This window comes from Lacerta agilis, chromosome 12 (assembly GCF_009819535.1).
Source record: "Lacerta agilis isolate rLacAgi1 chromosome 12, rLacAgi1.pri, whole genome shotgun sequence".
Lineage (NCBI taxonomy): Eukaryota > Metazoa > Chordata > Lepidosauria > Squamata > Lacertidae > Lacerta > Lacerta agilis.
Genome location: NC_046323.1, coordinates 5,375,455 through 5,393,119, shown reverse-complemented (window position 1 = coordinate 5,393,119; position 17,665 = coordinate 5,375,455). Strand labels below are relative to the sequence as shown.

The 17,665-nt window shown below is 41.6% G+C and overlaps 1 protein-coding gene across 2 annotated transcripts in view; it reads right to left on the bottom strand.

Annotated features, from left to right (window-relative positions):
• The window catches only part of ELMO1 (engulfment and cell motility 1), a 296,344-nt gene that overhangs the window by 223,865 nt on the left and 54,814 nt on the right, over positions 1-17,665 (bottom strand). For both annotated transcript variants that reach the window (XM_033165673.1, XM_033165674.1), the window contains exons 2-4: positions 16,243-16,396; positions 3,023-3,063; positions 1,603-1,675 (exon numbers count right to left, since the gene is read on the bottom strand). In XM_033165673.1, the coding sequence (XP_033021564.1) occupies positions 1,603-1,675; positions 3,023-3,063; positions 16,243-16,320 (192 nt within the window). In that variant the 5' untranslated portion in view covers positions 16,321-16,396. The remainder of the gene's footprint in view (positions 1-1,602; positions 1,676-3,022; positions 3,064-16,242; positions 16,397-17,665) is intronic.

Here is a 17,665-nt window from a genome sequence, read left to right as displayed (position 1 = left end):
CAGTATACATTAGGATGACTTGCCTTCTTGGCTTTTTTAATAACACAAAAACTGCAATGGACTGCAAGTAGCCCACTGCCCAAGAGCAGCATCCAGACTTGGGCTTGGCCAAATCTCATGCACCGCTCAGCAAACCTCCTCCCAGCACAAAACGAGAAAACACTCCAAGCACAATTTAATCCAGCGGTTTGGTTTGGTTTGGTTTGGTTTGGTTTGGTTTAAAAGAAAAAACGAGATGCTACTTCTCATATCTTGATAAAAGTGTCATGGGTGCCAGCACAGAAAAAGCACTGCTTTAATCCAGTATAAATGCAGACCAAGGCAACAATTAGGGCACCTCTCTCATGGAGATGGCAAGCGTTATGCAACTCTTGAATCTAATTTCTATTAAGATACCATTTAGGGGAGAAAAGGGGGAAGTGGTGGCAACAACACTTTGTTTACCTAACAACCAGCTATGAGTATGTGTCTCATTTAGGTTTCCTGTCTGCTGCTTCTTGACAGTACTCAGATTATGAATAAGTGCCAGCTCAACTATACTTTCTAAAGAGCTTTGGCCACAGTAGTCTACAGAGCCAGCAAAGCGGTTTTGGTAGAAATGGATTTAAATTTGCCCTCCTCTGCCCACAGCCTTACAACACAACTGAGCATCACGCAAGAAAACTGCTTGCTTGCATCACTTGAGGGTACAGAGAGGATGTTGCTATGTGCTTGAATGCTCTGTCATGTATAGTTTTATTCCAGGAGAAAATGATTCTTCCCCTTGTATGCTCATTTTCTGTGTGTAAGGCTTTATTTTTGGTGGGCAAGTCTTTCAACTGGCCACCATACTCACCTGCTCTCTTAAGTGGGAGAGTTCAAAAACTGCTGTTCGCAAGGATAAATCCTTAAGAAAAGTATTAACATGTCTACAAAAACCTGAGAGTCAACTTTCACGGAACCTTCCTCACCATTTCAGAAGCAAAGAGTTGAATTATTGAAAGCAGACGATGCCATCCTCCACTTCATCACTTGAAATGATTACGGGTGGGAAAATAACTAAACATGCATTTTAGGAGAGCAGTTTCAAATAAGTGTTGGCAATATGAAGAAAGGACATTCTTCTAAGCAGGCGGTTAAAAACAAAAACAAAACAGCCCCTACAATTTATTCATTAATATTTATTCCAAATCAAGTGTTCTAAGTTCAAGATCCTTCTCTAGACCCAGTGACATACCAGCAGCACTGGAAGAACTGGCACAAAAAAACTTTCCACAATTAATTCTGATACAAGTTGCTTTATTAAGAAGCAATTATTGTCAGCATGCGGATAATGCTTATCCAATTAAAATCTTGTCTAGAAAGCCCTCCAATACCCCAATTATTTTTCTACCCATAAAAACTGAACTGCTACATTACCAGGAGACAGAGTTCAGACCAACAGGATGAGGCACAGTGATCCCATTATAACCCACTTGGGTCTAAGTTCTGTAAAAACCAAGGTAATAATGCAATTTTCCTCAACATTAGCTCTGAAATGGAATTGTCAGCATGAAGAGCATTTTTAAAACAAAAAGAAAGAAAAGAAAAGTGCACAAGAGGTGTCCAGAGGTATTTTCTTACCTTTTCGGTGATGTAGAAATTGGTACTATCAGCATGTTGCAGTGCATAATACTCGTGATTTGTAAGAGACCACCTTAAAAGGTAAAAACAATTTTATTAGGAAAATGCACATGGATGACAGAAGCCAAGAACAATTTTTAGCTTTCGCTTTTTAATTACATGTCTGATTATAGAACACTTAGCTAAATGTAGAACCAGAGTAGTGAACCTCCAGTCCATGGGTTTAAACAGGAGGTGTTTGGGCCAAGGCACACCTACCTATCCTATATCTGACATCATACACATATCACATCAGGTGTGATCTTTACAGCAGATAAAGATGCAGCTGGGTCCAAAGAACATGCTGGTGGGCGGCACCTCCAAAGCCCTTCAGCAAAATCCTTTGCAAACCCTGACAACCAGCTAATTGTCAGGGATTGGCAAAGCGCATTACTTTTGCCTGCATGACTGGATTTCAAACCACATGTGCAAAAATGGGTCGCCTGATGCCACATGGGCTAATAATAATAATAATAATAATGTGATGTCAGGTGATTGACAGGTGGGTATGCCCACCCACTGTCAAACTTGGCCTAAGGAGAATGGGAGAGAAAGGAACTGGTTTGCTAGCAGGATCCAGTTCCTCACTCCTAATCTAGAGAAGGGTTTAAGGAGCCTATTTAAAGATAATGTATATTTCTTTTATCCATGCTAGAATAATTTCAGTCAAGTCCCTAAGCAGTTATGATTCCCTTGAACTAAAAAAAAGAAAAAAAGAAAGGACAAATGCAAGATTTATTTTTTACGGTAATTTATGGCTCAATCTCTCCACTCCCACATCTGTAATTCTCCACAAGGATCCTCACAGGATTGAATGAAATAGTCTGCCAGTGTATAGGAAGGCAGCTTAAACGCCACTTTGGGATGAGGCCACAGGCCTCTCATTTGCAGGTAATTCCCTTAGGGAACTGAACATCTCCTGCCTGTGCAGAACTCCATGCAAACACCAAAGTCTGTCTAAGCACACAAGAGAGTTACGTGTTCTGTCACAGTTAAAATGTCCAATTACAACTGGGGAGACTTTGGGTGACCTTGGGATAAGTCACTCTCAGCCTAACCCACCTCACAAAGGTTGTGTTTTAAGTCGGGGCAACAACTATGTACGTCATATTGAACCTCTTGGAACAAATATATATATATTTGTTCATTACATATTTGTGTAATGTACACATTTGTACATATAAATGTAATAAATAAAATAGTCTTTCCCTTTGTTTTATCTTCAAAATGGATGAAAGAAAATTGAAGCCCACACCTTAGAGACCAGTACAGTGGGGGGGGGGGGGGAGATATCTGAATTAACTCGCAAGAGGGAGAAAATATATCTGAGAACTGTTTGTTTTGAGAGTTGAAAGAAAACACAGCAACAAGTAAAACTCACCCATCACAGACTTCCTTTATGATTGCTGACAATGGCTTTTTCTGAGGACAAAAAAGGAAAATGCATTGTGTGAGAACATCATACCATAGCATTCAGTAGATATTTGCAATACCAAAAGAAAACTCGGGCCTATTTCTGTTTAGTGTGCAAATGTTTGTTGAAAATTGATATATAATCGATGTAAAACAACCAAAATGGTCTGAAAAATTATTATAAACTCATTAGGTAGCCCTAAAGCAGGGACAGAAAAACTGTGGTTCTTTGGGTAGAGCAGGGGTCCCCAAACTAAGGCCTGGGGGCTGGATGCGGCCCAATCGCCTTCTCAATCCGGCCCACGGACAGTCTGGGAATCAGCGTGATTTTACATGAGTAGAATGTGTGCTTTTATTTAAAATGCATCTCTGGGTTATTTGTGGGGCCTACCTGGTGTCTTTACATGAGTAGAATGTGTGCTTTTATTCAAAATGCATCTCTGGGTTATTTGTGGGGCATAGGAATTTGTTCATATTTTTTTTCCAAAATATATTCCGGCCCCCCACAAGGTCTGAGGGACAGTGCTGAAAAAGTTTGCTGGCCCCTGAGCTAAACGCTTCAGTGGGGCTCACTGATCAGTGGCTACAATGAGACCCCTTTCTCAGCACCAATCACTTGCAGCAAGATCCATCAACTACATTGGGGAGAAAAACACTAGGGATGAGGACAGTTCACATTCTCCTTTTGCTTTAAAAATTAAGCCCACCCCACTCCACTTACTATGCAAGTGGGGTGGAGGTAGGGTTACAATAGTCTGGGCTGCTGCTATCACATCTAATTTGGTCAGAGCTTTGGAGCAAATCTGTTAAAATTACCAGGGATGGGGCAGGAACTAATTTGACATACTTGAGATTTTCCCTAATTCTTTGGTCACTGAACTCTTTTTTGGAGAGGCAGAAGTGTCGGATTACCAGTGATGATCATTAATGTGAAATGTAATTAGGTCCTGGGTGTTAAAGGGTTTGTTATTATTTCCTATACTCACTAGCATCTCCTAGACAGAAAACATACTTCAGATACTTCAGATCCCACTGCAAACATTGTTCTAATTTATACACAGAACAATTCACAAACAACTTTTTTTAAAGGTTGCCTTTCTTACATCCAAGTAAACAATTAAGTGTCATAACTAAAGTATATTTCATAGAATCATAGAAGTATAGAGTTGGATCCTGAGGATCATCTAGTCCAAACCGCTGCAATATAGGAATATGCAGTTGCCTCATATGGGAATCAAACCTGCAACCTATTTGCAATACTGAGTTTGGCAAAACTAGCTCTACATTATACAGGCCTCGGTCCTGTATACCTGAAGGAGCGCCTCCACCCCCATCATTAAGCCCGGACACTGAGATCCAATGCCGAGGGCCTTCTGGTGGTTCCCTCACTGCGAGAAGCAAAGCTACAGGGAAACAGGCAGAGGGCGTTCTCGGTAGTGGCGTCCACCCTGTGGAACGCCCTCCCATCAGAGGTCAAAGAGATAAGCAACTACCTGACATTCAGAAAATACCTGAAGGCAGCCCTGTTTAGGGAAGTTTTTAATCTATGACATTTTAATGTATTTTAATATTTGTTGGAAGCCGCCCAGAGTGACTTGGGGGACCTAGCCAGATGGGTGGGGTACAAATAAAATAATAATAATAATAATAATAATAATAATAATAATAATAATAATAATAATAATAATACAGAACTGCTTTTTCCTGATTCACTATAGTGAATTCATTAAAGCAATAAACACCCATTAAATAAGATAACACTAAATAATCTGCTAAAATTATCCACTAAACCAGCAGTATGAATTCCAGTATAGCTCTCTCTGCTGTGCTGTGCCGTCAGGCTAAAGTTACTTTAGTTTCAAGGTCCCCAAAATAGAAAGAACACTGTCTGGTCTGGAGATGTCACAACATTCTGAACACTGCTGCAAACATAAACACTTGTGTGCCTAGGAAAAAAAACCAAGAGCCATTTGGATGAATAAGTGATTGTCACAAAGATGACGTAGATTGATTAAAGCAGTCACCAGGAAATAAACACATCTAGTCAGTTTTGTTTTGCAAAGAGTGGCCTAGTTTACATGCAACACTAAGCCAACGCATGGCTTAGTGTGAATGAACAAGTGTGTGGGTTCTCAGAGAGAAGAACATGGCTGCTTTGCAACTGTTCTGGTGCTACTGCTGCTGTGAACTAACCATGGTTTGGTTTAGCATTGTCTCCAAACCTGGGCTCATGGTTTACCTCCACCAAACCAACCACAGGTGGTAAGCCACAGAACAAACCTTTGCTACAGCCCATGGTTTTTCTGAAGTAAGGGTAGTCAAACTGTGGTTGGTCAAACTGTGTCCCGTGACCTAGTGTATCAATTTACAGTGATACCCCGGGTTACGTAAGCAATCCGTTCCAGGTCAGGGTACATAACGCGTGCATGCCTATCATGAACGCACAGAAAAAACTGGAAGAAGCGTGATTTGAGCACTTCTGCGCATACGCGAAGTGTGCAGAACACTTCTGCGCATCCGGGGGTCGCGCGTGCTCTGGAAATACTTCTGGGTCGCAGGTGTTCACAACTTGAACGTCCGCAACTCAGGGGGTACATAACCCGGGGTTCCAGTGTACTTACAGGAGGCTCACTCGGTGCAGAACTACGTGACACTCCTATGTCACATACAATAACTGCAGTCGTACTAAGAAATTGCATCACCAAGAAAGTACCGGTATGTGATTCAGCTGTTGATTGGAACTGTTACTGTAGGCTTAAAAGGATGCCACAATTAGGAAATATCAGGGGCTCCAGCAGTACTTCTTTGGAGAAGGGATATGGTTTGAATTATGGTAACCTGAAGTTATTCCACACAGTTGCCCTCTTAGGAATGCACTGCAGAAACCATCTAGAGAGCTGGCGCCATCAGCCTTCATGTCCACAACAGGGGGAGATCAATAGCAGAAATGTTTTTCATTTATTACAAATTTAGGATGAAGATCAGTATCAAGTTGCCAATTCAGTATCCATGTGTCCTTCCAGAGTGTCAATAGGAAAAGGTTCAATATGCAGAATTTTCCCTCCCAGCTTCTTCTACCCCTTACAGCCAGGGCGGTGAAACCTGGCACCCTGGAGCAATTTTACCTGATTTCTAGTGACTATACCAATTTATTAAATCAACTTCCGGCAATTAGCAGGCCAGATAGCTCAGTTGGTTAGAGCATGGTGCTCATAATGCCAAGGTTGCAGGTTCGAGCATGTATGGGACAGCTGCATATTCCTGCTCAGCGTCCCTTCCAAATGTAGAATTCTATGAATCTAAAAACGCTTGCTCACAGTTTCACATGAGGGGGTGGGGGAAATCGGTCCTCCTATGCTTTGTAACAATGAACCTTATTATGTTGCAAACCTTTGTTCCAGCACAGAGATCCCCATTTGGGTCCCACTGCCAGCAAAGGTGGGCTGGGATCCAAAAGAGGGGCTTTGGTGTTGTGTCCACCACTGCTTCAAACCACTGACTGGAGAACAGAGTGGCCCACAAGAGTATACATAGAAGCTGGTGGCCCTTGTGGCCAAGAAGTTCGGTTCGCCTGGAACTCTGCACATGCCCTACATTCATTCAGTCGTTCATTCATTCATTTCATAAAATGTATACACCGCTTGATTGTTAAAAACAAACAAACAAACCAACCTCAAAGCAGCTTACAAAGACAAAAACAGTAAAATCAAGAAAATTCACAGCCATATTTTTAAACACAAAAATACAAAATATGAAAATATGAAAATACTAAAACAGATTAAAATCCCCTCGACTTTCTAAGTGTCTGGATAGGCTTGTCCAAACAAGGATGGTTTTAGCAGGTGCCGAAAAGAATACAGTGAAGGTGTCTGCTTGATCTCAAAAGGCAGGGAGTTCCAAAGTGCAGGAACTGCCATGCTAAATGACTAAGTTTCTTTTGTTATTGTTGAATTTTTACATCAAGTTAAGGTATAAAAAAGTAAAGCAAACAGAATAAAAATAAAACAAGCAAGTGTGAAACAATCAAATTTTAAATCAATGACAAGGTAGTTCACCATCTATGTCAGGGGTCAGCAAGCTTTTTCAGCCGTGGGCCGATCTACCGTCCCTCAGACCATGTAGTGGGCCGGACTATATTTTGAAAAAAAATATGAATGAATTCCTATGCCACACAAATAACCCAGAGATGCATTTTAAATAAAAGCACACATTCTACTCATATAAAAACACCAGACAGCAGGCCCCACAAATAACCCAGAGATGCATTTTAAATAAAAGGACACATTCTACTCATGTAAAAACACCAGGCAGGCCCCACAAATAACCCAGAGATGCATTTTAAATAAAAGGACGCATTCTACTCATGTAAAAACACACTGATTCCCGGACCGTCCGCAGGCCGGATTGAGAAGGCGATTGGGCTGGATCCAGCCCCTGGGCCTTAGGTTGCCTACCCCTGATCTATGTCAAATATAGTCCATAATGTTCCATGAGCTGAATGCCTTCAAACTTAAGTTATATTCTCAATAAATTTATACCATAGGGCATAAAATCTATCTGCTTCTGGACCATTTCTATGAGCCTTTTCTTTAAAGGTAAGATTTTCCATCAGAGCAATTTGCCACATTTCCTTATACCTCTGATTCACCAACCTGGAATGTGGCTGCTTCCAGTAGGCACATGTGGGATTAGGCGGTCTCATAGGTGAGCAGATCCCAAGTTGTTAGGAGCTTTATATACAAATAGTAACACCATGAACCTGGCCCGGTAGCAGATCTCTGAGCACAGGTGTTATATGCTGACAAGGCCTCACTCTCAGCAACCGCGCTGCAGCATTCTGCACTAACTGCAAGTGCAATTATGTGTTCACCTCAGCTTTGCTCTGAGCAACAAAAGAAATTCGAGATTGCTATAATAGTTTAAGCTAAGTATTGTCTATCAAGGAAAGCCCTAGTGGTTCCTTCCAAATATCCTCTCCTTAGTAGTGACTATTCTGGGAATTTCTGCACAATAATAGATGTGTATAATGAGCCTCTGAATAACTTAAGTACAAAAGCCTAATTAAGTCCCGGAACCTTTCCCATATCAAATGCAAATAGACACCTTTAATGAGTTATTAATTTACCCTAGGAAAGTAACAAATGCATACTGCAGCAAGCATCTTCAGCCAGTAATTGGGTTAATCCTAAACATACATTCTCTGGGAATCTATCTCCAGCTTTCTCTACAAAGTACAATTCATTCACCTGGCTGCAAGCTCTGATTGCCTGGGGACCCCCCAGGAAAATCCTGTTACTCTGCAGCAAGGTAAACCTGTGTCCTTTGTCATTTAATGAGATCCTCCTTTGTGCTACAGTTCACACATGTCATGAAGCTTCCTTCCTCTAAGTGTGCATCTCTCAGTCCACAGAGTTGAGAGGAGCATTTGGGGAGGGCGGGGGGGAAGAAGAGAAGGTGCACTCCCAAAGAGGAGAGGTGTACAGACAAGCTAAGAAATAGTCTGGGTTTCTTGCTCCGCTGTACAAAGCCGTAGCTACAGGAGGCTAGCCAGGTTTTTGGGCCCAGGTGACGCCTCCAGAGGGGCACCATTGAGGCTCCCAGCCGGTGTGTGTGATGCAAATGCACATGGAGGGTGCCAAACTGGGTCTTTGACCCAGGTGAAATAAAGCCTAGTTTCACCCCTGCCCCTGTCTATGAACACCCTGACAATGAGGTTGAGCTTTCACACATGCAATTGTATATTCAAAAACACAAAGGTGCTGTCAAAAAAAAAAGGTATTTCAGTATTGCTAGACCAGTCATTGTTATTTTAGCTAACAGAATTAGAAATAGATTTGGGTAGGTAGCCGTGTTGGTCTGACGCAGTCGAAATATATATATTAAGTCTACTTCTGTTTCAGTGTATCTGAAGAAGTGTGCATGCACACGAAAGCTTATACCAAGAACAAACAGAATTAGAAATAGCAAGGCATGGTTTTTCAGGGACTCGGAATTTGCTCTTCTCTTTCAGAGGCAACTTAGCACACTTGATCCCTGGAATAAAAGGGCTCTAGGAAGTTAACAAAAACATAAAATCAAGAAAGTAATGAGATCACCCCTAATCTGCCTCTGCATTGCCCCTCATGAGCCATACTTCCCATTATGATAAAAAAATGCTTCTTCTTTTCCCCCTTTTCTTTCTTACAGCACACAATTTGTCTCCAGCATTAAGACACTAACAGCTGTAAGCAAGATGCTCTTGGAGCACTCCAGGAAGGCTTCCACGCCCCTTCCGTGCAGCGAGTGCCATCAGTTACGTAACTCGTGGCTACAGAGCAGAGCTTGGCAAGCGAGAAAGATCAAAAGTGTAACACAAGTATTACTACAACGTGCCACACATGCAACAATCCCCCGCTCCCAAACCAACAAGCCAACAAAAGAGTCACTGTCTGTGAAAGGGACAACTGGGTTTGTAAGCCCGGTAAGCTGTTATCTCTCCCTCTGGAAAGAACTGTGTGTATCCAGAGCCTTTTCAGAGCACTGATTTCTGTTATCGCCTGATGTGGAACTTTCCCCCCCAAAACATAACAAAAACATAAGAGTATACATTTCAGAACTGTACAATTTAATAGAAAAAGGAAGCCAAACAACCAGCCCCTTTTAATGACAATATTAAGGCCTCTCCTTGTGTGTGTTTTTATTTCAAAATGCTGGTTGTTTTTCTTGCCCAATTGTAAATATTTGCATGGCCTCAAGGAGAAGGAAGGGTGGTTATTTTCCATTTTGTTAATCCCTCAGCCAGTTCAACAATGTTTTTTTTAAAATGCTAACAAATGCATTTTACACAACAATTCTGCATCAGTACTTCTTAAATGAAACACATTTCTTGATCTGAAGCCACAATTCGTGGACTGGATGCATATTAAGGCCTAGGAAACATGTGCTGAGGTCCCCATCACAGGTCTAGGGGGACAGGGTTCCACCAGGTTGCACTCAAACTGAGATACAACCAGCACGTATTTTCATGGAGCCCCTAAGCACAACTGCTGCAATTTGCAAAATCCAGCAATCCTTTCTGGTACTACTATCCCAGGCTAGCTAAATTTGAGTTATCTACAACTAACTTCTCAGCTCAGGCTGATGCTGGGGTGATTCCCCCCCCCAAAAAAAAAAACATTTCTGCATAAACCATAGCTCCCTCTCTTCTTTCATTCTGACAATGAAATGGTAGCTTCATTCCCCCTGGCTGGCATTGCACTTGCATGACGGTCCATAAAGCAAGAAGAATGTTATAGTAAGTGTTGCTGGGAAACGTGGCAAGTCATTACATCGAGGAAGTTAAGTCTTTTTAGAAGAATTCAGTGAACATTAATAGGATGCCAGTTTTAACGCTTGAAGGAAAAAACATGTACATGACAACATACTGCTTTTACTATTTGAAAAGATCTGTAGCACTACTAGTACATGCCATCTCCTTCTGACTAATCTTCACAACCCTGTGAAGAAGTCACTGTTATACTAATATTACAGATTATTATCTGTAAAATACAGATGAGGTGAGTTCCTCCAGTCTAATGTTTCTTACGCTGCTGCATTAAATTTTGTGTTTCTTTCAAAGTTTATATGGCATTACTTATTAGAACAATTGTTTGCAGGGGGCTGAATGTGGGCACTTGCATCCATGCACCCATTTTAAAGCTTCAGCAGAGAAACGTAAGGACAATGTGAATATAGGAATTCTGCTAACTAGATGGAGCACTGCTCTCCTTGGTAGCAAGTGTCTGTGAATGCTCTGTCTTCTGCCAGTACTTCTGACTTCTGCGTACTGATTGCATTTCAACCATGTAATATTTTTTGTACTAAATGTATATGCTGTCTTCCTTTGGAAAGCTCAGAATAGCTTACATGAAACTCTCAGTGGTCTCCCACCCAGGCACTGGTCCAGCCTGCATCTGCTGTGCTTGTTTACAACATTTAATGTGCCCAGACTTTCCACTGGGCTATTCACTTCTTCTGACTGCACACGGCAGAGCACTCAACTCATCTCTCATCTTCTCTTCCCCCTTTTGATTATGCGCTATAACGTACCGATCTCTTCTTACACTCCAAAGTCACCCAAGATTGAATAACAAAATATATAGCTGTCCAGATATGCTAATTTCTTGAAACACAGAAGCTGCATTTAGCAATCCCAGGCACACAGCAATGCCAACAATTTTCTCAAACACCCACATGGGCTGCTTCGTTGGCTAGGCAAGTCATCACTAACCATGCAGGCCTCTCTAAGAGTTATAGAAAGCAATTTTAGAATGGGCTATCAAATCACTTATTTTGTTTCTGATTTCACCACTGTTACGGTTAGGGCGAGATTAAACTGGGGGGGGGAGCTTTTCCCCATCTGAACCAAGGCCTACAATGAAGATGCCATGGGGTAGTAGCAAGGGCTTCAGAAATAAAGTGCATGCAATAGCTTGGATGGTTTGCGGTCACCGATCAGAGAGTGGAGGAGTAATCCAGTGGAAGGAGGGGCTGATAAATGAATGTGCTTCCTGAAAGCTACCCTCAAGAGGCAGATTGCCAGTGACCCTTTCCCCCTTTCCAGATTGTGCATGAAATCTCAATTGATATGAAATACACACAGATACTCACTGTTTGTTTTTCTTGCAAGTGAAACTGAGTATTTTCCCCCAACCACATCTTGATTTCAATTTGGCAGCGCCACTGAGAGCCAGTTAAAATGCTTCAAAGACAGAGGTGAGTTTATGAACACTTGTTATGGCAGGTCTTAGAACTGAGACCTGCTTTAGAACTGATGGCATGCAGAGCTCTGATCCAATGCTGATCATGTACCTTCGCCTAACACAGAACCTTGGGGTAAGTTAAATCCAAACCATCAAAAATGCATCACTGCAAAAACATCCAAGGAGCATAATCTAGACGAAAAAACCGCAATACAAAAAAATTCGTAGAACGAATTATTTTCGTCTTGCGGGGCACCACTGTAGTTATTTATCTCTTTGACCTTTGCTGGGAGGGTGTTCCACAGGGCGGGCGCCACTACCGAGAAGGCCCTCTGCCTGGTTCCCTGTAGCTTTGCTTCTCGCATTGAGGGAGTATATAAACGAAAAAAAAGTCGATTTTTTTTCGTCTTGCGAGGCAGCCCCATAGACTTTTTCGTCTAGCGGGGCAGCCTTCCGCAAGACGAATGCCTTCGTCTAGCGAGTTTTTCGTCTAGCGAGGCATTCGTCTTGCGGGGCACCACTGTATCTGGCATTCAGAAAATACCTGAAGGCAGCCCTGTTTAGGGAAGTTTTTAACCTGTGATATTTTAAATGTATTTCAATATCTGTTGGAGGCCGCCCAGAGTGGCTGGGGGGGGACCCAGCCAGATGGGCGGGGTACAAATAATAAATTATTATTATTATTAAATTATTATATTAAACTCCAGTAGCTAATGAAAACAATTGCTTACATACTGTAAATGAACTTTTCCATGATATTCCAATTTTTCGAGTTTCACCAATGTAAAACAGAATACTGGCAGAGAAAAACCAACTTCCCTCCCTCACAAAAACCTTTCACCCTTTTTTGGTCCTGGTAGGATATAGCTAGGATCTGTTTCACACATATATGAAATCCTGCATCCAACCACAAAGCAATATCTACTTTCCCACAGTTAATTTGTGACCTAAGTTTAAGTGAACTATCACTTGTATGCTCTTCGTTCTCTATTTTAATCCTCTTTAGAGAAGACAGCCTGATAATATATAAAATGGAATAACATGTTCTAGGTGACACATTTATTAGAATGCAGTATGTAAATGGGATGAGATTAAGAACAGCATGGAGGGAAAGGTGGGAAGTCAAAGTTTAAAGAGAAGTGCATAATAATTTTGAAATTTTGAATTTATATGTAACGATTTTAAAGTTTAATAAAAATCTGACACACAAAAAATAGCTGACTGCCCACATTACACATGAAGAAGGTATTTGCACACTTGTCTATCCATAGGGTTGCTAGGTCACAGTGTTTGACCAGAGAAATTTCAGGGTTCAGGCCTTCTTCTCACAGCATCCAGGAAAAGAGCTAAGTTGAAAATATAGAGCCTCATATCCAGGTCACAACAACATCATCTGGTTGCTTCAGGTGGAATCCTAGACTAAACCGAAATTCAGCATGACACAAAAAATTTGGCACACCAAGTGTTACCCCTCACAAAGCTGCCATGGAGAGGTAGGTTACACCTTTCTCAAATCCCATTTCAATGCAACTACTAAAAGGCACAGATTAATAGCTGTCAGTGCTGAGCCTGGATCAGGGGTACCCCACTTTGAATCCTTGCTCCCTTGAGGAAGGACCATAAGCTCAGAGGTGGAGCACGTGCATTGCTTGCGTCAGATATCAGTTTAATCTAGTAATCCTCAGTAGCAGGTGATGGGAAAGACCTCTCTCTGCCTGAGTATCTAGAGTGGACAATACTGGGTTAGATGGGCCAATGGTCTGGCCTAATACAAGGCAGAAACCCGCTGCAACCACGTAACTCATGGGCTAGCCAGTGTAACTTTACAGGGTTGTTGGGAGGATACAAATAGCTCACATGTACACTGTTCTGAGCTTCTTGAAGAAAGGGTGAGATACGTAACGAATAAATAAAATAATTAAGAAAATCCATATTTCCTCCAGTAGTTCTGTTACTCAGAATGCAATCTAATAACAGCACCTACGGTAGTAGCCAGATTTGTAAAGGCAAATGTATGTACACAGCAAACCATTAAGAAGAGAATTTCTTGGACAGCAAGCTGCATGACTCTCCAGGACTCTCCGTGTTCAAAGCTACTTGATACATGCAAGCGCAGGTCTTTTGAACTAGTGACTAGGCTTATGAAGCCAACGCTTAAGGAAGGGCTTCGCATAAAGTCCTACACGTGGTCCCTGTAATGCACAGTTTGTCTCAAAGGGGTGGTAAGAAAACTACCATTGCCCTTCCTGAAGGCTTCTGGTAACAGCAGCTGCTTTTGAAGGGGAGATTAATAAATACATGCCTTTTATTCAGATTTTTAATTGTATTAATATAAATGTAAATTAGTTCTGAGATGCACCAGTACGAGTAATAACAGCACGAGCAAGAGCATTAAGAGGGATTTCGTTAGTGCAGCAACACAATGCTAAAAAATGGGGGTGGGGGAGGGCTGCTGCCATGCAACAACCTTAAGGACATCATTGCATCCTTTTCCATTGACATTAATAACCTGGTGTGGCGAAAGGAGCTCAAAAGAACTCCAACATCCTTATTTGGGCTGCACTGAATAGTGTTGTCTAGGCAACTCCATCACATTCTATGGTGAGTTTATGCTCCAAAGCCATAAAAGAATTCCATTTTTATAATTCCATAGCTTTGCCCAGATGTATGTTTTCCAAACTTTTGATAGCTAGGACATGGGTTGGGGGAGGAGACAGAGGAGGTTGGATTAAAACAGAAGGCACGCTGTGGTTTCTTACAATACGTACATATATTTATCACGTTCTTAATCAACTTCCATTAGAATGTGTAGGTGTCTATCACAAGATAATGACATTGACTTTTGGCATCCTCTCCTCCCCTTTGCTCACTGGTCAATGCTCATTAAGAGAATCGCACTTTCTGGGCAATGGAAACACTTCTAAGATTCATGATATACCGCAGGCTGTATCAGAAATCCCAACGAATCCTTTTTCCCTCCTGTGTGTAAATATCATTAACCATATATTGGCAGGCAAAAGGGGAAACCGATGCTACAAAAATCCTCCCTGCTGCATGGGGCAAAGTGTGGCAGATGTCTGCAGCATGCTAGGTTAATTTTCAAAGCACATTTCAGCTCCTCTTGGGATATACTAGGGTGCCGGGATATGTGTTCTGGGAATCACAGGCAAAGATAGCAACTTTAACCAACTGTATACATTCCAAACATTGAAGGGGCTACTTCTGATTTTGTTCATAAAACTGGAAAACTGTAGGATACAGTCCAATTCCACATGCCAACTTTATTCTCCAGCCTAGAGTGCATTCTGTGCACAGTTCATGATTTGTCATAAGCAAAAACGACAGTATCAAATGTCACTGCAAATCTTCCTAAAGTGAGTTGAATTGGACTACAAAAAAATTGCACACAACGAACAGTTCAAATCATAGAATCATAGAGTTGGAAGAGACCACAAGGGCCATCCAGTCCAATGATCTGCTAGAGGCAAGCCAGGGGTGGAGGGAGAGAGGACAAACAAATCCAGGCTCATGTGGAGTGGCTGCATGAACAGCTTTCCTGTCTTACCTATACTAGAACAGCAAGGTGTGGGGAGATTGGCGAAAAGATGAGATAAAGCGTTCCAACTTTTTGTTGGTGTGAAATTTCACCAATTTCAGGAATTGGACTGTTTGTTCTTGCTGTGCCTGGAGTAAAGGGCCTTGGATTCTGGGTTTGCAAAGAGGCCTGGGTCATTTTAGTAGTGTCACCACACTAATTCTAAGGTTATTCCCTAGGCCAGAAAGGAGCTACAGTGGGGGATTTCTACTTGCATGAAACAGCAAGTAGAACAGAGCTATCTCCGCCACACATATGTAGCTGCCAGGGGCTATAACTGCAGCAAAAGCGAGGCTGCGCAACTACAACGAAGCACTGTTTTACATTGGACAGATTTCTCTGCATCTAGCAGTCATATCAAGGCTGAGCCATAGACTGCACTCCAAATTTACCAGATAGTCATAGCTGAGGAAAACACAGAATCACAAATGCATCAGAAAGCCTTTTGTAGACCCTTCTGTGCAGAAGAACCCAAGAACGGACTTGGAAGGGCAAGTCTAGTCCAGCCTCTCAGAGTACTTCACTTTAACAGTTATAGGCATTCTGAAATTCGTTATGCTAAGTGCCAACTAGATGTCTTAAGTCACACAGCCAACAAGGAAAGGAATACTTTTAACTCCAACATATTATCCATACATATTCTAATCCACCCTTCCTTTATGAAGGATTCATGAAATTGTATAAATCATCAAGCTATAGAAAATTACAACTGAAGAAGACACCCCGAATGCAGCAAATGTTCAGTTTAGGCAAAAAGTAGGTGGTAGTTCCATAATCTTATATACGTTGTTATCTGGAGGGCATAATGAATATTAAAAACTGCCTATGTAAAATTTCACAGATATGTAGAAATACACAGAATCAGCCACTTACTTGGTCAATTTCCATCAACTTGGGGAAGGCACCAGGCCATTCTATAGCCACTTTCACGATATCTGCGGGAGGCGGCATTTTTAGTTGTCACTGTTCTTCAAAGCTAGTGAAACTGAGCACTAAATGCTGCCGAGTGTCTCTGTTTCATTCACAGCTGGAGGAAGAGAAAGAGGAGAGAGTACTGTTTAAAACAGATTCAAACACAAATACGTCCATTTGCATCATTTGGCAGGTACACAAAAGGTGTGTATGTTTCTGAAAGATTACACATATCCACACACTAAAAGTTTGAAATTATTCAGTACTATATTGCACAGCATGCTACTAGACAATCTGCTCAAAAGATGGCTGAAGCACTAAAATGTACTGTGAACAGCAGCCATGCACTAGGTAGGTTTTTTTAAAAAAACATAGAAATTATCTGAACTATATTGCTAGAGAAAGGCTGGAAAAAAGATTGAGCACTGCATTCCAGAGTTTTGGAGAACCAAAATACCCTGTTAGATATTCTAGTCCATCACCTTTCAAGAAGCATTACCCATGAAGTTATGACCAGAAAACATTTCCCCTTTAATTACGGCAATGATCCTTTGCATGTTCACAAATAGATCATTGCACTATAGCAACCAGGATGTCAGGAGGAAGGCAAAATAGAACAGCGCTAGACAATGCAGCCACATCACTTGGAGAGAGAAACGCATTCAACTCATTATATATATAAAGCACTTCTGATTTGGAATATATGGGACTCATCCTTTAACTACCTTTGCCTTCATGATCTAAAATAGCTTCATATAGTTACACTACCATGCAAACCAACTGATACTGTGGGCAGGATTTTTTAAGGGCCAGTACCCCAGTCCAGAGCTGGACAACATACAAGCTCCACTTAGAACTGGAGCAACATTCAATTAAAAACAAGTTTCTAGTCATAAAGATCAAAGCTTGAAAGAAACGAATACTGAGCGTGAAAAATAGATATTTAGATGTCCCTGCTGTAAGACTTGTAATTTAAAAGTATGAATCATGAACTTCAGCTCAGATATCAATTTATGAGATGCTAGGACTTTCTCACCGTAATGGCATAAAGGCCAGGGAGTAACTGAAAGATAGCTTGGGAAATAATGAACCAAGCACAACTACCAGAGGCTCCAGACTTTGAAGACTGTGGGGCACAAATAAAATCATATATAGGATCATTTTTCCAAAGCCTTAGTCTTGGTCATACAAGCCAGACCTACTTACCAGACCTGATAGGTCCACCACTACCTCCCTGACTGCATCAAGGGCTTTGTAATCCACCATGTTCATATAACACAATATATGTGCTTGGTCACACATGCCAGACATCTGCCAAAGCACTATGAACTCGTAACTCCAAAGGAGGGCTGTCGTGATTTCAGAGTCCAGCAATGACCACCAG